The sequence below is a fragment of the Caloenas nicobarica genome, chromosome 3, assembly GCF_036013445.1.
Source record: "Caloenas nicobarica isolate bCalNic1 chromosome 3, bCalNic1.hap1, whole genome shotgun sequence".
Taxonomy (NCBI): Eukaryota; Metazoa; Chordata; class Aves; order Columbiformes; family Columbidae; genus Caloenas; species Caloenas nicobarica.
In genome coordinates, this window is record NC_088247.1 from 32502026 (window position 1) to 32523868 (window position 21843).

The 21843-nt window shown below is 44.4% G+C and overlaps 1 protein-coding gene across 2 annotated transcripts in view; it reads left to right on the forward strand.

Moving 5' to 3' along the window:
• The first annotated feature begins 18462 nt into the window (after positions 1 to 18462).
• Positions 18463 to 21843, forward strand: part of KCNQ5 (potassium voltage-gated channel subfamily Q member 5) — a 287542-nt gene continuing 284161 nt past the window's right edge. The window contains exon 1 of one of the 2 annotated variants that reach the window (XM_065630523.1): positions 18463 to 18821. In XM_065630523.1, the coding sequence (XP_065486595.1) occupies positions 18466 to 18821 (356 nt within the window). In that variant the 5' untranslated portion in view covers positions 18463 to 18465. The remainder of the gene's footprint in view (positions 18822 to 21843) is intronic. The other variant, XM_065630522.1, reaches the window with a different exon arrangement.

Sequence of the window (21843 nt, forward strand, 5' to 3'; positions counted from 1 at the left end):
TCTCCTTGGCTATGGTAATGGCAGGTTGTCATCCAAGCTGCCACCAAGGCTGGTCCTGTTTTGCAGGTGGCTTCAGCTGATCACGTGCGCTTTATACTGCCCAGACAATGTCTGATGTGGGCCATGAGGAAGGGAGGTGAAAAGCTGCCTGCTCAGCTGCTGGCATGACCTGCTACCTTGCCTCTCCCACACGACAGTGAGGAGGACTAAGACAGACTTGGTGGCAGACTGGCTTTGAGCACAGGTTTAAGTTTTTTACCATCACGATTACCTACAGTGTGTTTGGGGAATGCACTTGGTGTCCCCGTCCCCATCCTGAACCTTTTCAGGGATGCTTCTTTGGGAGAACTTCTGAGTCAGCACAGTCCAGCAGAGACCATGGCCAATGATACGAGACAAACAGCATGCAGATGTTCCGCTTGTTGTCGTTTCACCCTCCTAGACCTACACCTACAGCCAGCAATGGATAGTCCCATGTGCAGCATCTAAAACGGAGAAGCAGACCGGTGTGTTTCCCAGCTGTTAGAGAGTTGACAGCCCATGCCGTCCCTCTCGCTGCAGCAGCTGCTCACACTCACAGTGAATGGGCAAGGGGAGAGGATGACACGCCAAGGCAGGACGACTGGCAGGACTTTTGGAGGTGATGAGTGACAGGCAATGCTACACTGGGACATTTCTCACAGGAAGGAGAACAGCTCGGGCAACTCAGCCTGCCCAAATAAAGCTCCTTGTCAGAGAAAACAGAAGTTGCTGATGTGCTGAGCACGTCAGCACCCACTGCAGGGTTTCCAAAAGTGAGCCATGGTTGTGCAAGCCTCTGTGCCCTCCTGTCTTCAGAGGACAAGCAGATACTCAGGACTTGTTGAAAATCCCTAAAGACTAGGAGGTGGGATAAATCCAGGCTTGCACAGTGCAGGTTTGTAATGTGGGTCTTGCCGGTTCTGTTCCCAGAATAGTTTATCCTCAGGCTGAGCATCAGCTTTCCAGTGGGAAAAACAGAATGATTTAAAATGTGTTATGTAAAACAAAATATATAAACAAATTGAGACAATCTCTATGTTTTCCTTGGTTTCTGTTCATTATGAAGTATGTAGCCAATTTCTTTCATTATTTTTTCCAATAACCTAGCTAAGTAAACACAGTTCTGACAGTATTTGTAATATAATAATACATGCACATAAGCTCTTACATCAATAATTCAAGCAACCTTTATAAAACACACAAAAAAAATATGGAGAAAGTGAAATGTCTATCTTTTTCCTCCCTTTTTTTTTCGGTGAGTGGAATTCATACCATTTGGGTGGTGCAGTTAAATTCCGCTTTCAAAGAAGTTTATAATACTGTAGTGAAGACTATCAGAAGAACCAAATATAAATTTTTATATGACTTGCTGTTTATAGTAGTCCAGCTATATTATAATAATAACGCTCAGGTATTGGAAAAATTTCCCCCATGATGATGTAAATGTGGTTGAATTCTGATTTTCAGTAATCTTTCTCTGATGTCAGGCCTTACTGGAGCAAATGTGGGAGAAGCTACAAGCCATATCTATATATAGCTCATTCCATGTTTGGCTTTGATTTTTAATTCTATGCAGTTCTACTAGAGCAATACAAACAAACTGCAGTACAGGTTATTATTATACAGACTACATTTAGAGCTAGATCTCCAGAAGTGAAAAGCTGGAGAAATATCCCATTGGACTAATAGGTTCGTGCTCAGAAATCTCTAAATTCGCCCACCTCTCATAAATGTAACTACTGACTAAGTAAAGAATACCAAGTCACGGGAAAAATAAACATGAAACAAGATATTTCAAGATATAGATATACTATGTACTTTATGCTACACTAGGCATGAACTGAAGTTTGAGATTCAGAACAAAAGCAATGGCTCAATAATATCTCCAAAATAAAAATAACCTTGTACCCCAGTACTCTGCCAACAAACTATGGCCAGAAAGAAGTCCCCAGGTCCATATTCTCAGCTGTCTGAATGGTCAGAGATGCTGCACAGCCAATAGTTCCTACTGACTTGTTGAAAGTTAACATTCCCTGATTGTTCCTAGGAATGTGGACTTATATATAACTTAAGACAGCCAAAGCGGAAAGAAGTTTCTGAGCATCTGTGGCACAGTAAGTTAACAAAGCCAGCTGGTCATCAAGACCAAGAGCCTGACCCTGAGCCAGAGGCACCTTAGAATCATAGAACTGCTTAGACTGGAAAAGACTTCTAAGATCACCAAGTCTAACTGTTAACCTAGCACTACTAAGTCTGTCACTAAACCATGTCCCTAAGTATCACACCTACATGTCTTTTAAATACTCAACCTTTTCCTCATCCTTTGTCGCTCTGTTTCCCCCCACATCCAATACAGGATGGAGATTCTCCTTAGCCCTCCTTTTGTTGTTAATGCATTTATAGAAACGTTTTTAATTGTCTTTTAAAGCAGTAACCAGATTAATTTCTAGTTGGGCTTTGGCCCTTCTGATTTTCTCCCTGCATAACCTTATGACATCCTTGTAGTCCTCCTGAGTTGCCTGCCCCTTCTTCCAAAGGTCATAGACTCTCTTTCTTTTCCTGAGTTCCAACCAAAGCTCTCTGTTCAGCAGGGCCAGTCTTCTTCCCCACCGGCTCTTCTTTTGGCACACGGGGACAGCCTGCTCCTGCACCTCTAAGATTTCCTTCTTGAAGAACGTCCAGCCTTCCTGGACTCCCTTGCCCTTCAGAGCTGCCTCTCAAGGGACTCTGCCAACCAGCCTCCTAAACAGGTCTAAGTCTGTCCTTTGGAAGTCCAAGGCAGTGATTCTGTTGATCCCCCTCCTTACTTCTCCAAGAATTAAAAACTCTTACCATTTTGTGATTACTATACTCAAGGCATCCTCCGTCCATCACATCCCCCACAAGTCCTTCTCTGTTCACAAACAAGAACCTTCTACCACATCCCTTGACACCCTGCGTAATCTACACGGGGATTTTATCCTATCTCCCCAAAACAGTGCAACTGGAGAATTGTCCTGCTTCTTACTGCTCCAGCCATGTGGCTTAAGCCATCCTGCCAGCTGTGTGATGGGAGAGGGACAAACAGAGAGCAAAGTGGTGGGGGAACCTTGGTTTGTTCACACATCAACAAGCTGCTTGCAGGCTTTCAAATGTTATATTAAACTAGTCAACAAGTAGCTAAATTACTTTGGTGGAGAGGAGAAGGGAATGTCAGCATTCACTGGAGCAGACAGGAATATCTCTCAGGTGAGCAAACACTCAGAAGATTGTGCTTCAGAATGCAATATTTTGCAATAAAATAGCAGAATATCTTGGTTTCAATATGGGTTTAATCTACTCCTTGTCATCTTGCTATTTCCACTTGTATGCTTCAATTCAGGGTTATTTTTTTAAAAGGTGTTTGAGTGCTTCATAATTAAAAATTTTAAGGTGTTTTAAAATTATTTGCATGGTAACCGAGTCAGATTTTGATTGGTTGTGTATAATAACAGATACTTGTTAGTACTATAGGGCAATATAACAACATACTACAAAATGTTCCATTAGAAATGCATACTTATTATAAAAATAAGAACATTTAATTGATTTACCCTGTGGTAATAAATTTTTCACTCTTAGTCATGCATTAAAATAGATGTATTTTACAGAATGGCAAATGTGCAAAACATCTCACTGACTAAGCAACATCCTCTTGTGTCAGAGTTATCCTGACTGTAAGCACAATCTGTGGGAGATGACTGAAGAGATAAGAAAACCATGGGTTTTTTTAATATGAAGCGAGACTAGATGTATCGAACCATAGCCTTTTAAACCATCCTAAGGATGATAGCAGGAATCTTCCAAAAACTGAGGAGAATATGATTATAACACTACTTGAAGTAACAAATTATTACTCCAACTTTACAGTTGGGAAACTGAGGCACAGACATGCCATGGAATTTCCCTAAATCTGCTGGGGGAGACTGCTGGCTGTGCTGATAATAGAACACTGGCAAACTAATGGATTTGCAGTGGTATCCTCCATACACAACACATCCAAGATAAATCAGCAGCAGTTAAATTAGAAAACCATCTTCCTTCTGATGCTTTCTCATGAGATCTTTGCTTTTTCTAAAACAAAAATTAATTCTTCCTCTTACCTCATTTTGTAAAAGTACTTTAATATGAAAGCTGAGATCCTAATGCAGCTCTGGCCAAGATCTGGGTTGCTTTTATGTCCTGTCACCCAGCTAGCTTAGGAAAGGGGAGGTATGCATTTTGGGGGACTTTCTTGCAGTGCATTATACTGCCTGCATAACTCCCAGTTGAGCAATTAATTAAAGAACTTTAAATAAAGAGTTTTCAAAATAGCTGAAACAAAAATCCCAAAGACTCCATTCCTCTGCATGCTGAATAACCAGCTCAGACAAATGCTTTCCTGATGAAAAGCTACAGAAGGTTTACAGCCGCTGTAGTATTATTTTTTAATATCAATATAAACCTTCCCCTTGTTTATTAAAATTTTGTAAAACCTACATCCTAAATTATTCTTAAAAATACTGCAGAAAAAAGCTTTTCTCAGGAAGATATCTCTATGGATCCTATCATAAACTTGATGACCTCGTGTCTTAGTAAAATTGGTTAGTCAAGTCCCATTCTGCATGCCTCTAAGAAGGAACATAATGTCTGAAGTGAGCAGCAGATCGCAACTTTACTCACCTGAAGTTGTCTGGAACAAAAAGGGCAGAAAGCTGAATGTACTAAATGGCAACATGGTAGATGCTGAACCCTTTTAGTAACACATTCGCTGAAAATTGGGGAGCGTGGTAGGACACTTCTAGTTCAGATATTTACTGAAGGTGTCGTCTTTGCATTTCTATCTCCCTAGAAAGAGTTTGTGCCCTCTGAACAACTGAGCAAAGTTAAAGGTAGGAAGTGGAAGCTTCTGGGGGCTTCTTTCTTCTGCAGAGGGACAATTTAGGGAAGAATAATTGGCATGAAGTTTTCAACTTTAAAAAAATATTGTTATTCAATACCATGAAGTCCTGAAGGTAAAGTGAGGTTCTTAGAGACATGGTTTAGAGGGGGACTTGGCAGTGTTAGGTTAATTATTAGACTCGATGATATTAAAGGTCTTTTCCAACCAAAATGATTCTATGATTCTATAATATCACTTGGAAAAGTAGTAGTAGAACTTTTCAGGATGTAAAGCAAGAAGAAAACAAATTTAAAGGTGTTACAGTGTGGTAGAGGCACTACTTCTAGCAAACACGAAAGTAATAAGGGAATATTTATTTTATGTTAAAAAAGAAAATTAGATGTGTTATTAAGCATTTTATTTTTTTCAGAGCTCTGTAAGAAATCACCAAAATAATTGCACTAGAAGACACAAAAGCCATGATCAACAGGAAGACAAAGTGTTCCAGACCTGTGGAATTGCTCAATCTTTGTAGTGTTGCTCCCAAAGCAGATGCAGGGTTCTGGTGATTGGGGTAAGTAATACACGTACCCACAGTTACATGCAAAATTGAAAGTAAAAATCTAGAAGGGGCATATTTTCTGTATGCTACTGGTGTAAGTGCATAAGGTAAGGTACCTTAAGGTAAAGCTACTTGTAAAATAACAATAAATAGATGAGGATAGTCTTCTTTATACTATTTCAGCAGGAGAAAGAGGACTGCTTGTAAATATTAACTTCATAATGTAAAATAGTTTGTTACCTGCAGTTACATGTGTTTCAAGAAACCTGTAAGCTGCGGATTTCATGTTAAGTAACTGCAAGCATCTGATCTAGTGCAATGGTCTGAAGGCTGATAAGTACGGCATGGAAAATGTGTAGGATTTTGTGTTTCTGCAGCCTGACACCAGTCAGGCTTCCACTACTCGCCTGCGTTGGTACCAGCCTCTTTCATCAAAGCATTCATTTTAATGAAAAAAAAAAAAAAAAAAACAAAACCAAAACATTGCAGTAATCAGTTTGAGAAGACTTAAAGCCAGGGATAGAACCTGGCTTCAAAAAAGCAGAAGCTTGGGAATGTTCTCCAATGGGAAGCAATTAGAACAATATAGAAAAGTTTGGTGTTATTGAAGGCTACAGGAGGGAAACAGAGCAGCGCAGCCATGGAAACCACCACATCAGCAGCTGTCCTCTGATGGAACATGCAGAACCTCAGAGGAACTGCAGAACTACCCAACCTGCACCTCCTTCCTTTCCCTGCTTCCCTTTTACTTCCTCTTCTGCCTCGAGGTGAATCTTCATCACTGGGCAGGTGAAGAGGAACTGTCAATCAATATGCTTCTCTGGACTCCAGAGATAGGCTTCTGAAGCTCTTGTCAATAAAGATAAACAAACTCCTCCCCCGCACAGAAAATACATTATTTCCTACTTGCCCAAAGCCCCAAATCGCGAGGCCTATAATTTCTTCTAAAAAATTTGAGTCCTGCTTGAAATAATTGACTAGCCAGCACATGACTGCATCAAACTGCCACAGTTTTAAATCGTGGATGCACAGTTTCTGAAAACAAACTGAAAAGTTGTCAGACAATATATGCATATGAGCCAAATGTATAAAATTATATGTATTTTCATAGTTTATAAACAGGTACTAGCAAATAAATAGAACATACAAAATGCAATACTCCATTGCTCTTGCCTTATTCTCTCTTTAACTAGACAACTACATGTGCTACACAAAAAGCCAGAATAACTAAAAATAATGAGCGGTACTCATTACTGATGCCATTCCACTGAAGTCAGCACAGACACAATGGAGAACAGAGTCTGGATCAGCATCTTAACTACCCTTTGTTAGATGAGTACTAATTAAACAAACTCCATTCAATGATTCTTCCTGCAAACCCTAATCCACTTAAAATGTAATCACTTGTGATAGTCAAAAAAAAGGAGAGATTTAACTTAAGGCTATTTTTAAAATCTTAAGATATAATAAAAATTATATTACCGAAACATTTAAAATACCTCAAAAAGAAGTGGAAAATGAATACAGACACCATTTACCATGTCTGCCTGTATAAACTCAGCATGTTCACATGATTAATATTTTGGCAATTCAAATAAAAAGGGATTGCGCTGTCTGGAATGTAATTGTTTCAGCATACTTTTACATGGATTCTTTATGTATCTGCTCCCTTCAGGGAGTAGCTCACAACGGGCAAGGTTTCTAAATCATTATGTGAGCAGTCATAGAAATGTTTAAACATAACAGCACTAAATCCACCTTGAACCAAATTTAACAAAAAGATGTGGTTCTTACCGCAATGTTTTTACCATCATGTACACACAAGTCCAGTCACAGCGGTGATGGTGAAGGGACTGCATGGACAGAGGAGCAACACTTCCGATACTTCAGGTTTATTTTTTGGAGGGTTGCGGAGTGTTTTGGGGGTGGTGTTTTGCTTTGTTTTGTTTCCCTGAAGGCATCCAATTTTTTTCTTTGAAATCCCTTCTAAGCAATCACATAGCATTTATTAAAAGACCCACACTGCTTGCGGGGAGTGGGGGAGAAGAAGGACGAGTCCAAACATCCCCCTACGATGCCGCTCCCCCGTACCCGCTCCGGGGGGGCTCCGGACACCCCTCCCCACTGCGGGCCGCCACTGCCACCTGCTGAAGGCACCGGGATACTGACAATCCCGGCCCCCGGTGGTCCCCCGGTCCCCCGGCGGCCGCCCCTGCGGCCGCCGGGGGACCGGGGGACCACCGGGGGCCGGGCGGTGCAAGGGATGCAGAGGATGCTGAGGATGCAGAGGATGCGCGGTCAGTCCCGCACATCATTGCAGATGTTCACCAACAGCATCACAGCGCTAAGGACAGTGTCAAACAAAGATAAATTTCGGGAGCCGACAGTTTTCTTTCCATTCCCCCACAGCTGCTCGGTCTACCAGCTCCAGCCTCCTGAAGCGCTCTGGTAATAGATCTTAATGTGAGGGAAAAAAAAAAAACAAAAAAACGTTTAGTAGCATCATGATCACAGGGCATTTCCACGACGTGTTTTGCCGTAAATTCTTCCCTTTTACAAAGCGTATTGTTTGATTTCAGAGGTGTGCTTTAGGAAGAGAAGGTGCCGGTTCAGTGGGCAGCAAATGATTACGCAAGAGGAGGTAAGGTTACACGGTGGAAATTATTACTCCTAACTGATGTGGTGCATGAAACCAAAATGCCTTTAATATGGTTCCTCAGCCAAAGGCAATGTACAAAAGAGATTGTCATATACTATATTAAAGAAAGAAAACCTGATTTACAATGGAGAATAAGATCCTAATCAACATTAATTGGGGTCTAAAGCAACATCGCTCTTCTGAAATTATCATCACCATTGCAAATGCTCCCCTTTCGAAAAAATAAAAGTCGGTAATTCTTCATCAGTTAAGCATAAGTAAATAGTAAAATGTTTATTACTATCTGGGGCTCATTTGTTTCAGCGGGAAACTTCCTCCACTGTTATACTACTCAAGTGTACGGATTCGCTCTGGAAACAGAGGTATCCTTATCTGTATGGATTTAAATATGGAAAGAGACAGTGAATGGAAAGAACAACTTCAATCAGATATTTTAAGTTACAACTGAATCGTGTGTTTATGGCCCCAGACAGCGCACTCTGCAAAATGTTCCAAAACACTGATCTCTAAGCTTTCAACTATTTCTCACTTCTGCTCCAGTGAAACAGTTTGAGGGAAAAAAAAAGGTTTCCTATCAGAGTCTAACATAAGGAAGGTGGAATCATAGTGATAACCATTTCCACCTGAGTTATAAAAGTAGTTTGTGGTTTTTATTTATCACCCACTATTATCACCTAGGCCATCATTTCTTTTTGAAATATGTAAGAGTTTTCCTTCCACTACATGATCTTTACACTATAAAAATCATTTTAGAACCATGGTTTTATAGTGCACCTTTTGGAAGATAATGGCTTAAATTTCTATTTTCTCCATTGCAGTGATAGGATAGCTGCTTCTATAAACTAGTCTAGATAATATGTCATATCTCTCTTCAGCAGCTACTGCACACATGATATAGGAAACTTTCCTGCTACTGGTTACTCATTAAAGTTAAGTGATAGGGATCCACATGGCAAGGTTAAATTTCAACACTTTAAACCCTGCTGAAAGTTGCTAATAATAATGTTTAATTTTCATTGCAAGCATTTATGGTATCACCAACCTGAGCTGGTTATTTTCTTCTTCTTGTAAGGTGGAAACAATGAACCTCTCTGCAGAATAAAAATCTTCAGGCGGAATAATAAAATAGAAGCAGAATTTGACCCCTGCTTAAATTAATCAATCAAAATGGATTTAATGTGAATGTTCTATTAACTAGAGGCAAAGTTTGATCAAGATTTTTAAAAAGGACTAGAGATTTTAAAATCCTAGCAGGGAAATGTTAACAAACACGTGATTTTCAAACCATGAACATGATTTTCAAGGCAGGACCACTCAACACTTTCTTATAATGGTCTGTTATGCAGGGCCACTAAAATAACTACTCCCTTTTAAAAAAATATAAATGCTGCCTTTTTATTCGGGAGAGATAAGGTTTGCAAGTAATAATCCATAATCTCTTGACATTGAAAAGTCTCGCTGCAAAAAATTAAGCCAAGTTCAAACCATCTCACAGGGAAAGAAATAGGAGAAAAAGAAGGATGATTGCTATGGCAGAGAGGGCTGGAGAAAGGAAGGGGAAAGTCAGTGGGCTGCAAAGTGGTGGGACCCATGGCGGAGACAGGGCAAGCACCTGGTCCTGTCCCGTTCTTTGTGGTTATGCTCAAATGGGACTGTGCGATGATGTCTCTCTCTGCTCATTTTCCCATCCTCCTCCTTTTTAGAGAAGTGATCGGAGGAGCTATTACATCAAAGGCAGAAACCACTGCTATCCTTTCAACCCCTTTCTGCCCCCTGCGCATAAGGTTTGTGATTTTGCAGTGGGGGCAGGATATCAGCAGTGACAGATGCTTATGTGTCCTTACAGTATTGACCAGGTCAAACTTATCAATGGGTTTTTATTTCACAGGGTGGGTCATAAAGTATTCATTGCCCTGGGTCATCTAGACTCATGGAATAATTTAGATTGGAAGGAACTTCTAAAGGTCATCTACTTCAACCTGCCCAATGCATGGTTCTCGTCAAAGTTACATCAGGTTGCTTGAGGCCTGCTAAGCTTTGAAAAACTCCAAGGACAGAGATTTCACAACCTATGTGGGCACCTGTGCCAGTGTCTGACCACCCTCATGGTAAAAGGTTGTGAGTTTTGCCTTAGATCTATATTTGTACATCTGGCTTCTCATTTAAATACTCCCCTAGTAAATCTGGCATTTAATCATCCTCTCTCCAAACCTGCAAGTATATTAAAAATCACTTTTGTATGATACATTTCCCTGCAGACAATGATATATGTGGAGACATAAAACCAGCTAGCTTTAGATACATCACAGCTTCTGTTTTATTCCTCTTTTGAAATTAAATAACTGCCTCCAGACTTTCTCTAGAAATAGAGCTGTTAGATCACCCCTTTAACCTGTGTGGGGAAAAGTCCTGTTCTCTGCTATCATCTTATTCCCCATATTTATGATTCCTGCTTACCTGCTGTTGCAAACTCTGTCTCGTTATTATTGTTGTCTCACAGTCTCACTAGATCGCCTGTACTCCTCTTAACCTTTGCTTTCTTGTTTTTCATCTTTCTCCTGATGGACATGTTTGAAGTGCATGCTTTAGGATGAGATTTAAGAACATGGTAAAGTCAAGTGCCTAATCATGCCTGTGGAGGCCTAAGGAACTCCTTTCTGATGTGTTACAGTTCGAACAACTTCGACAGAATCTCTTTACTCATCCAACAAGAGCTCTTAGGGGCCCTACTGACCTTAGACACTTTCCCCCCCACCCCTTACTGTTTACCTAATGACACGAATAAATCTCACTGAAGTCAATAGGAACACAGTAGCAGAAAGGAGGAGCCCCAAGCATACAATTCCTACAAAAGGTTTCCAACGTCCTCTGATACACTAATGGAAGCACACACTGTCAGAGTTCGTATATATTCCAGTTTTCTGTGGTGCCTCTAGCTTATGAGTAAGTTCTCCTTGTGTCACTTCGGTAACTCAGAGGGCACATCTCATTCAAATTCTTTGAGGATCGTAGATGCTGTCAAATTATTTGAACAGTGAAAAGGCATAATATTTGTATATTTTTTATGAAAAATGTCAGTAATTTTTTTTTAATTTAAAATGTACCTGCAGAATATATTAGGTTGGTGATCAACCATGTAATTTAGAAGGAATGTTACTCCAGTTACAATGAATTACAGTCATTCACTTTTAAGTCCTGTATTTATGCTATGAATAAAGCCTAAGACACAAAAGTATTTGTATACAAGATGAACAGATGATGAACTTCTGAGAATGTTAAATCACTCCTAGATTTCGACAGAAACTTTGAATGCCAGCAAACTCTATTCTTTAGCCCCTAAAATTTTAAGTCCTATCCCAAGAGCAGAAACCAGACTCCTATGTTAGGGCACCTCAATAATGAATGAAGCATACAGGCACCTCCACATGAGGGTCACAGAAGCCAGGGCACCAAACAAGGAACCTTTTAAACTGGCCAGAAACATGTAGACAGTATCTCCTCTTGTGTCCTATAGGTGAGATTAGTGATGCTGCACATCTGTCCTACTGGTCAGTGGCCAGAACACTCCCTCCAGCCTCAACATGGCTCTGCTGCCCAGGAGCAACACCTAAAGATGTTCAGCATTTCTGAAGTGCAAGCACCCTGAGGTAAGAGCACCTTAAGCAGCTGGCTCTCCCCATGCTCCTCTGCATAGATTTTCTTAAATTTGTTTGGGCCGGAGAGAGCAAAGTTGAGCACATCTCCTGTATCTACAAGTTAGTCTGTGGAAACAAACAGCATAATGCAAACTATGCTCCAGCTGACTCAAGTGAAGACTGATAGGAGCCTAAGTATTCTCAAAAGAATAATTTTAGGTGATTCTGAAATATTAATGTCAAAAATTTCAGTGCTTCAAAGATTAGGTGACAGTTAAATAGGAATTTTCGAAATCAGAGCTGCTATGGTACAAGTGGAAGAGATGTGCAGAGAAGAGGGAAGAGGAGATTGCTAGAAGTTCATGTCTGCTAAATATTGAAGGTCAGTATAGTCTAAAGGAAAAAATCGTAATGAGATACACTCAAATATCAGCCATCAGCTTCTCTCAGGTACATCTCTAGGTGAACTGATGCATAAACTAAGACTATATACTGCTATGTCTTAAAGGAGTTTTGTTAACTCTATGGATCAAGCTGAGCTTTCACGGAATATTTCCTCCATACCTAAAGAAACCAGAAACAAATCCAAAACAAAACAAACCAAGAAATTCTTACTTGTTTACTCCACTGGAAACATGAAAAAAGAACATCATCATGTTGAATTTCTGAGTAGTCATATTCTGACCTTGCCGGGTTTCTTCAGGTCTGCTGTGGATTGTTAGCATACCTGCTCAAAGGAACTGCTGACTGGCAAGCGAGCCAAATTGCACTCCTCTCCTTGAAAACAAGCAATTTTGAAGACAATATCCCCAGGATCTTTGTTCTTATTTAGAAACTGTGTTTGGCTACAAAAGACTGCGTTAGACACTGACATTTTTGATTGGCATGTTTTCTCCAAAACTCCTAGGTGTTTTGGGGAATATGATTTTGAAAATCTAAATATTTTGAGAAATGAAACCTTTCTATCTGAAAAACATCATATTCTATTCTATTTATATTATATTCCCAGCTCCTGTATGGTAAACTGCTCTGCAGTTCTCAATATAGACTCATGTTGGTTTTTTTTTTAATGGTCAAATGCTTTCTTTTCTCTAGATTAGAGAGTGGGAATGGTTTTTGGAGCAGGCCCGGCACCTGGGGCAGAGTTGGCACCATTCAAGACCTATGGTCTTGTTTTGTCACCAGACCATTTGCTCAGGAGTCCAGATCCTTGCATCACAGAGGGAGGAGACTTAGGAAGGAAGGAAGAAAAGCACCACAAAATAGTAAAAACGAACAAACAAAGAACAAAGGAAACTCCACTAAAAACAAACAAACAAACAAACAAAAACCCACCAGCAAATGAAAGAGAAAGTAGAAGACATGAACAGAAGAGCCATTTAAGAGAGAAAGCATTGGGGTCTCACAATGACTTTACAGAGAGGCATGTCTTATTAACAGAGAGTGATGTTTAGATATTTAGTTAAGCAGGAATCAATGGAATCAATTAATTCTCTTATCAGGGATGAATATCTGATGAGTGAGAGGAAATACAAGATGTCATGAAGCAAAATGAACATTCTGCTAGGACAGCCAGACAGCACAGAAGCAAGGCAAGGAATTTCTGCTGTTGATCTGGACCAGGCAAGGAGAGGAGACCGAAGAGTTCCTCTAGCTGGGCAAGAGCAAACAGATACTGGTAGAAGAGAGGGCCCACTAGAAACAGTTTGGGAACTGAACCTGTTTTTTGCAGATGTAAGAAGCAGGCAGAAGTGTTTGCAGCATGCCTCCAGCCAAGGAGGAACAGGTACCACAAAAGAACAATTCACATCTTGTACTCCGATTAAAATTTAGCCTGTGCTGGTAGTAACCCAGAGTGATTACCAGTGCCAGTCACGGTCTGCTTGGAATGAAAGTCTGGTCTCAGGACAGCTCTTTGTGAAGACAGGTCTTCCTCAGAGTTAGTGACCTTGCAGCAGTCTAACAGCAAGGTCAACACATAAAAGGGACATCGAAACTAAATTACTTTTGAAAGTACTCCCTCAAGTTCAAGGTTAAGGGATCTCATGAAGAATGCAATGGGAAGGTTGGGCATTTCTCTCTGCTGTGTTCAGTGCATGAATATCTCATGTTACTGACAGTCTCGCTTCTTTCATTAAAGTGAAAAAAGCTTGCAGGAAAATATTCCAACATCTTGGAGTATTAATGTAATACATATAATATTCCAACATTTTGGAATGTTACTGTCAGAGCCCTGATACAGCTGCTAACATGTTACATGCACTGACTAGACATCTTGTAATATAAATCCTAACATACTCTTCACCTCATCTGACATCTTTGCTAACGATTTATTATGCAATGGTGATGCTCGAAGTGGAGATGCGTACCGTTTGATATAGGCCATACAACAGATCCACAAAGCAAATTAATTGCTCCTAACACCTAAGTTCTTTGAAAACTTATTCCTGACTCTCGTATGCTTGGCACCAAGAATAGCTATGTGCATCCCCATATAATTAGGCAGAAAGCTAAAAATCTTACAAAGAGATGCAAAACTGGAGGGTACATGGTACCTTGCCATATTATGTAACACAAAAAAGGTTATTAACCAGCAACTCAAGTAAACTCAAAACATGATACCATGGTAAACTGACCTTTTCAAAGCAAGGCCCTCCAGCTTGCACTCTGTCTGCTTTTCTGTTTAAAACAGCCACTGTATGTACGTGATTTGTACCACTCCTCCTTTGCAGCATTTGAGCGTCTTACACTGTTCCATGAATTTATGCCAACAATCTCTCTCTCTATGAACAAATTGCTACCACCCTCTTTGACAGATATATAACTGAGGCACAGAGAGATTTTTCAAATCCATGTAAATAGTAAAAGCTGCATATAGATACCCAACTGGTTTTCGGCAACTCGGTAAGCATCCGTCTGTGACTTGAGGCAGCTACATGTTCAGACACTTTGGACGTGATGTTGACAGGCTCCAGATCCTACCTGGCCTGGCAGCGCAGAGCGAGGCAGTGAACTGGACATCCTGAACTCTGGCCAGTGCCCTCCAACACCACTGGTTTTCCTTGTTTCCCTCTTTTTTTGCCCTGTAACAAGGTTCTTCTTCTATTAATAACTACTCTGTGTCACGATTACACCAGTGCATTTCAGTATTCCTGTTATTTATTGGCAAATTTAGTCCTTGTGAAGGCCTGTTTTATCTTCTAGTGTGGTTAACCCTAAAACTGCATTAGTAAATGTCTTAGAAAAGAAGTTTACATGCTGTCGCAAAACCACATTTTATTATTAATATGGGAGTAAGGAAATATCACTGCTGTTTAAATAATTTCCTCTCTTTTATTGAAATGGAACCCTAAAGCACTGATTTAAGATAGCATACCACAAGCAACACATTGGAATCAAAACCCTGAAAATCCCAAACATATGTAACATTTTGTTCCCGATCAGAAAAGATTATATGTATCACCTGATCCTTCCACAAGTTGGGATATATAACATATGATGTATACACATAGAATAATGCAATGCGATCTTAAAACCCATGATGTACGATTTTGGAAGAATATGTTGTTTGCATTTGCCATAAAGCACAGTAATGGCAACTCCCCAGCTGCACTTTAGCGCCCCATTTTCCTTGTCCCACGTGCAGGTGGGATATACTGTACCTACAGCCTCGAGAAGTCAAGATTCCTTGGGATGTTCTTGCCTTGGAGATTTCGTCAAGTAGATCCACTTACTGACACCTGAACCCAGGGTGACCTTGGACCACGCGGACACGCTAGAATTTCACACGACTCATCTCTGTAAGTATTATATAGTCGGAAGCCGAACTATCAGGGGAATTTGATGTCATATAAATGCAGATCTGTATTTTGCAATAAATACTTCGAGAAGGAGTAGCTTTTTTACATAGTACCCTCTACCTGGTATAGGGCAGGCAGTCCCCTGGGTGCTAATGATCTACTCCGCATTCAACCAGCGCATCATGCCCTGGTTATCTGACATATTAACATGTAGAGATTAGATTAATTACCATCAATCTCTTCTCGTAATACATACTTTCTAAAGCATTACTTAATAAAAGATACTAAATGGAAAAATACTTCTGTTCAGACATCGTAAAATACTTGATTCATTGTTAAGAGTATTACTTTTGTTTGATTCTAGCTGTCCTGGCATCTATGGCTACATTTCAATATTGGCCTATACTATTTGTGCTCACAGACTGCTTTCGTTACTATTATTTAAATTAATAGATGATTTTAAGCACCACTAGAGGGCACAGAATTATAACAATATTTCTTAGTAGATCACAAAAAGTACATCGGGAACAGGAGTTCCGTAATTTTCATAGTTTATTCTCCAAATCCCCAGTTTAAAGCCTCAATGCTATCAACAGCGTTGCATGCGTGTAGTTCTGCTGCTGCAAGCTGTGCCATCGCCCACCCACGGCAATCAGATAAAGCTCGGGGGCGGGTGCTTGTGGGACGGAGGCCTTACTGAGCAGGCTGGACCACGCGCTCCCAGTTGAATGGCATAGTTTGCCTTTCTGGAACTTGAGTACCAACACTCAAATATTTTACTCAAGTGACTTAGATCAATGGAGTATAAATCCAAGCATGGTTCTGGAGGCCCAGCTGAGGTGAAAGGCATGCTATATACATTTTCAGCTGTAAATGGCTACACAGGCATGAGAAAAATGAAGAGTATAAACACTTGCATATCAAAACAGGGAAATGCAAACAAGTAGTAAATGAAGGATTAACTAACTCAATTTACAATTCAAAGCGGAGTAGATATGTGCCACTGGAAAGCTTAAATATTAATGGCGTTGCTGTGGATACTTGTATCAACTACATAACATCTGTTTTGACATGTGTGCTGTTTCTGCCATCACTTATCAGGACTGTGAGCGGCCACTGCGGTTCACATGTTAGAAAGTTCCTGTTTGAAGCTGCCTACAGCGGAGGAGGAAGCGCAGCGAAGAACGGAAGATTAAGCTCCGCATTTAGAGACAGCTGATTGAATGGCTCTGGAGACACTGTTGCAGTAAATTAGTACTGTTGATGTTTGTATGTTGTTTTAGTAGAGGCACAAGTTAACGTCCATGGCCAGAATATGACACCTATTTCACTGCTTACTTCTTTTCTGGAAGTTGGGAGATGGTGTATCAAAGGCTCGAGAGCCCGGCCTTCAACTAGCCTGTGTGAGGAGAAAACCCGAAAATTAATTGACTTTCTGAATGCCTCTATTGACTTTCTCATAACGTTGGCGTCCACATTCTCTTCATTACCCGTTCAGGAGTTAGCGTCACATTTTCACATTGATGCGTTCGGGCTGCAAGACCAGTGACACGCAGCTATTTTTCACGAAGTCGGTGCTGAATGCCCGGGTGGCGGCTCGCCTTCTCCCCCGGGCAGCCCGAGTCTCCCAAGGCGTCCCCGTGAGGCGGTGGGTGCTGCCGAGCCCCGGGCAGCGGCACGGTTGGCACAGCTGCCCGCAGCTGGCAGCGCGGGGAGCGCGACCGGGAAGCAGCAGCGGGGTCGCCGGCCGAACCCCGGCAATAAACGGCGGCCGAGCTGCCGCGGCTGCCCCCGGCTCCGGGCGGGGAGGCGCGGAGCGACCGCGCCTGCGGCGTGGAGGGGTGGATTTGTTTTTTTTTTAACGCAAGCACACCTTGATGCGGCGCGGAGTTAAAGGCCCGCTCTCGGCAGGGGGAGCTTTGTTTTCTCGGCGCAGCTCGGGCACTGAGCGGCGGCACCGCTGCTCTCCGGCCGCACCGCGCCGGAGCTCCTGAGGACTAGGGGGGAGCCCGCAGGCACAGCAGCCCCCGCCGCCGCTGGGATTTGCTCACTCGCCGCCGCACGGGGCCGGAGCACGGCGGAAGCGCCGGAGCGGCGTGCCGGGCTGCGCCACCCGCCCGGGGGGACACCCGGCGGCTCGTCTGCGCTGCCCCGCCAGGGCCGGCCGCCCTCCCCGCCCGCAGCGGGGTCCCGCCGCCCGCCGAGCGCCCCCCGCGCTGCCGCCGCCGAGTCCTGCGGCAGTTTTGTTACTTTCGGGGACTTAAATGGACATTTCCCGGGAGCGCGCGTAGCCCGCGGGCGCCGCGTCCCGCCGGCCGCTTGCCGCCCGCCTCGCCGCGGGCACCGCCGCTGCCACTGCCGCTGGCGCCCCGGGACGCGGAGGCGCCCGGCAGCGCGGCCGCTGCCTGTCCCCGCCGGCCCGCCTTTCTCGCCGAGTTTCTCCGCCGCTGGGAGCGAGAGCAACAGCTTGCACGGCCCGGCAGGGCCAAGTGCCGCGGGAGGCAGCGAGGGAGCGGGCGGCGAAAGGCACCGCCGAGCCGCGGCCCGGAGCCCTCGCGGCCTCTCCGCCGGAGCTGCGCGGAGCTGCCCTCCCGCCGCCCCGTCCCGGGCCGCGGAGCCACGCCGGGCGGCGCTGCGGGGGCCGGCGGCGGGGCCCCGCCGGCCCGGGAGGAGAGTGCGCCCGGGGGGGCGCCCGCTCCCTCGCCGGGGCCCCCGCGAAGCTGCCGCAGCCCGGCCCGCCGCGCCGGGCGCCCAAAGTGGCCCGCGCCTCCGCACCCCGCGGGCGCCGCCCGGAGACCCTTGGCCCCCGCTGCCTCCTGCGGGCCGCCGCCGCGGGGTGCCTGGCCGCCGCCGCCCGCGCCCTGCTCCGCCGCGGCCCCGGCGCTCGCCCCGGCGCCCGGGGTGATGCCATGCCCCGCAACCACGGCGGCGGGGAGGAGGGCGGCTCCGCGGGGCTCTGGATGAAGAGCGGCGCGACGGCGGGCATGAAGGATGTGGAGTCGGGCCGGGGCAGGGCGCTGGCGAGCGGGTCGGCCCGCGGCGACGGCCTGCTGCTCCTGGGCACCGGCGGCGCGGCCGCCCCCGCCGGGCTGCGAGAGGGCCGCCGCGGGAAGCACGGCGCCCGCATGAGCCTGCTGGGGAAGCCGCTGTCGTACAGCAGCGGCCCGAGCTGCCGCAGGAACGCCAAGTACCGCCGGCTGCAGAACTACCTGTACAACGTGCTGGAGCGGCCCCGCGGATGGGCCTTCGTCTACCACGCCTTCGTGTGAGTACCGACCCTCTCCCCTCTCCCGTCTCCTGTCCCGTCACCTGCCGCCCGTCCCCCGGGCTCCCGCCCGCACCTGCCCCCGGCCAGAGCCGCTTCCTCACCGAGCGCACCTCCCTCCTCCCCCTGCGCTCCCCGAGCATCGCTCCGCGGCCGGCGGCTGCTCCACGGGGAGGACAGGTCCCCCGCGCGTCGCGCCGCGAGTGCCCGGGAGGCATCAGCAGAGGCGGGGTTGCCGCTGCCACCTGCCAGCGCAGCGCTCCGCGGGCGACGGAAAATCCGCGCAGATCCCGGTGGGAGGTGATGGGAGGGGGAGGCTGGGTTCACCCGACAGAAAGAGCCGCAGGAGAGCACGAAGGGGAGCACATGCTCGCTTGTCTCCCAGGCGTTTGAGGCCGCCGGGTTGCGCGGGGCGTTACGCGGAGGATTGCGCGGCGCTCCCGCAGCGGCCACCCGGGCGGGCCCGGAGTTAGACGGGGCGAGGAGTGCCGGCCGTCCGCCGACTTTCCCCGCGGCAGCGGCGGTAACCCCGCCGAGCGTTTTGCTGCGCGGTTTGAAAAGTTAGCGCCGTGGAGCCGCACGGCGCGTTTCTTCCTCCCGCGTGTTTCCCGAGCGCTCGTGGTTTCCGCCCCGGCGGGGCGGAGTGCGCGTGGTGGCGTGGGCCGCGCCGCCGTCCCACGCGTGTGCTCGGCGCGGGATGCTGCCACCCGGGCGCGCCCACCTGCCGCTGGCAGCGCCGGGGCCGCCCCCGGGGAAGGGCGAAGGGAGCGGCCCCTGCACTGGCGGCCCCGCTCGCTTCGCCCCTCCGGTGTCTTGTCGTTCCTGCGCTTTTTCTTTTAGCGAGCGACTCCTCCTGTCGCGCTCACTCTGAAAGCGCCGGTGACTAAAATACGCGTCCAGTCACATCGCTCTGTGGAGAGCGGCACTGTCACCGCGCTGCGAAACTTGTGCTGCTTTACTTACAGAGACTGGCCTGGGAGAGCTGTGTGAGGGCGACCTCAGGCTGTAACTGCTCCCCAGGGTCAGTGGTGTTCCTTAATTCATTAACAGTCCCCTGTTTTTACTGGTTTTGGTAATATTAGAGGAAAGACCTAACTCAAAAGCATTTTGGATGGCTGAGCTAGAGGGGTGATACACGCTGGTGAAGAGTCATTGCACTGGATTATAGTCCTAGATGAAAATGGTGTAATAAATTACAGAAGAAGGATAAGTATTACTGTATTGGGGACATAATACAACATATTTCTATGTTAGACTACAGAAAATGTATCATAAATAAATCAGAAGATTTAACTGATATGCTGTAGGTAAATACATTTCCATGGTAGTTGCTGGAATCCAGCTAGTGGTTACAGCAGCTTCAGTAAAAAAGCAACCGTTCCCTCAAAGCTATTTGATAGCATAAAGAGTGCTTCTCTCCCAGCAGCGGGGGAATCCCAAAATCCTACTTTAATACAAGTTTTTATAAGTGAAAAAATACTTTGCCAAAAACATGGCAGTCTTATTAATAGGATACTTGGTGTATAGATTTATTTAGTCGATCAAAATTGCTATAGGTAACAAGCAACAGAAACGTATTTTATGTGATATTTTAATCACTAAAAGGATTTTGTTCCACTTAGAAGTTCTGCCAATTGTCTCTATTTTACTGTGAAAGTAAACTCTTAGAGCTTGAACTTTTCTTCTTGGAGGGTGTTTATTTGGTACATTTTCCTGTTTGGGTTCTTCCAGGTGTTATCCTGCAGTGTAGACGGATGTAAATTAACGTTGTGAGAATCACCAAAGTATTTACTAGGAATTATCTTGCTGCAGTGCCTGAAGTTGCTATGCAAAACCTGTAAACTGTAGTTTTGGACTTTTCTCTTTGAGATCATGATGAAAATAATTAAAACAGGTAAAGTTCAAGTTGGAAATACAGTTGACAAGTTTAAACCTTAAAAAAATGTAAATTTCCAAACAGAGTGAAGTCATGACACAGCAGCACTGTAAACAAGGAAGATTGCCAGCTGCGTTTAGATAATTGCCTACATAGAAAGAGTGCCAGTTTTAATTTTTAATTGCAAATGGCAATTTTGGCAGCTGTAAATGCCAACATTATATCTTTTATCTGAGCAGATCTGTGCGAAAGAGCTTGAAACATTACTGTGATATAAAGGTACCTAGTAATAATATTACCTTTAACGGTCTGTCACTGCTACAGTGTTTAAGGTGCATTTGACGTTCCATTGGATTTCAATTTGACAGCCATTCTCATTGCCAGTCTATAAATTACTTTAATGTATTTATATAATTCTGATTTAATGGCTGCCAGATATTTGGATAATATTTTTGGTGTTTCAGGCTCAATTTTTTTCAGCCACCTGATCGAATACAATTGCATCTCGGAAAACATGCTTTGTTACAGAACAAAACCAAACCAAAACACAACTACTTGAAAAGAAGTCTTAAAGCAGACAAGTATCTTAGAGTTGCAAAGACATTACTAAGTACATGAATGAGATGTCTGCTTCTACCTCTGCTAAGCTATTCTTGACTGCAATAGAGCCTGTTATAGCTCTGCACTATTTCTGTTACAGGAGTGGGCTGTCTGGTGTGAGACCTTCTGTGTAGATCGCTGGTCTCCTGAAATGGGGCTCACTCTGATATGCAGGTTAAAATAACGCAAGGTTGGTTTCAGAGTTTCTATTTAAAGTTTTCGGTCTAGAAGTTTACTTAGGTTTGCCTGTTTGTTTTTGAAATAAGAAGTGGGGAATTAAGCGCCGGTTACAAATAAGAAACCATCCCTGCAGTGATATTTCCATTTCTCATTTCCATAGGGAAAAACAGTTAGAGCTGAGAGTTATGCACAGTTCGTCCTTCTTTTTTTCTTTTTGCCCTTTCAAGTAAGAGAGAAAAATAGGCCAGCCACCTGAGGAAGGAGTGCTGTGACCTATATTCAGAAGTCAATTGGTTAGTTTATTTCTAAATGTAAACTTGCAAAATGCTGAAAAAGACAGATGTTCTACAAACTTCTGCTACTAGA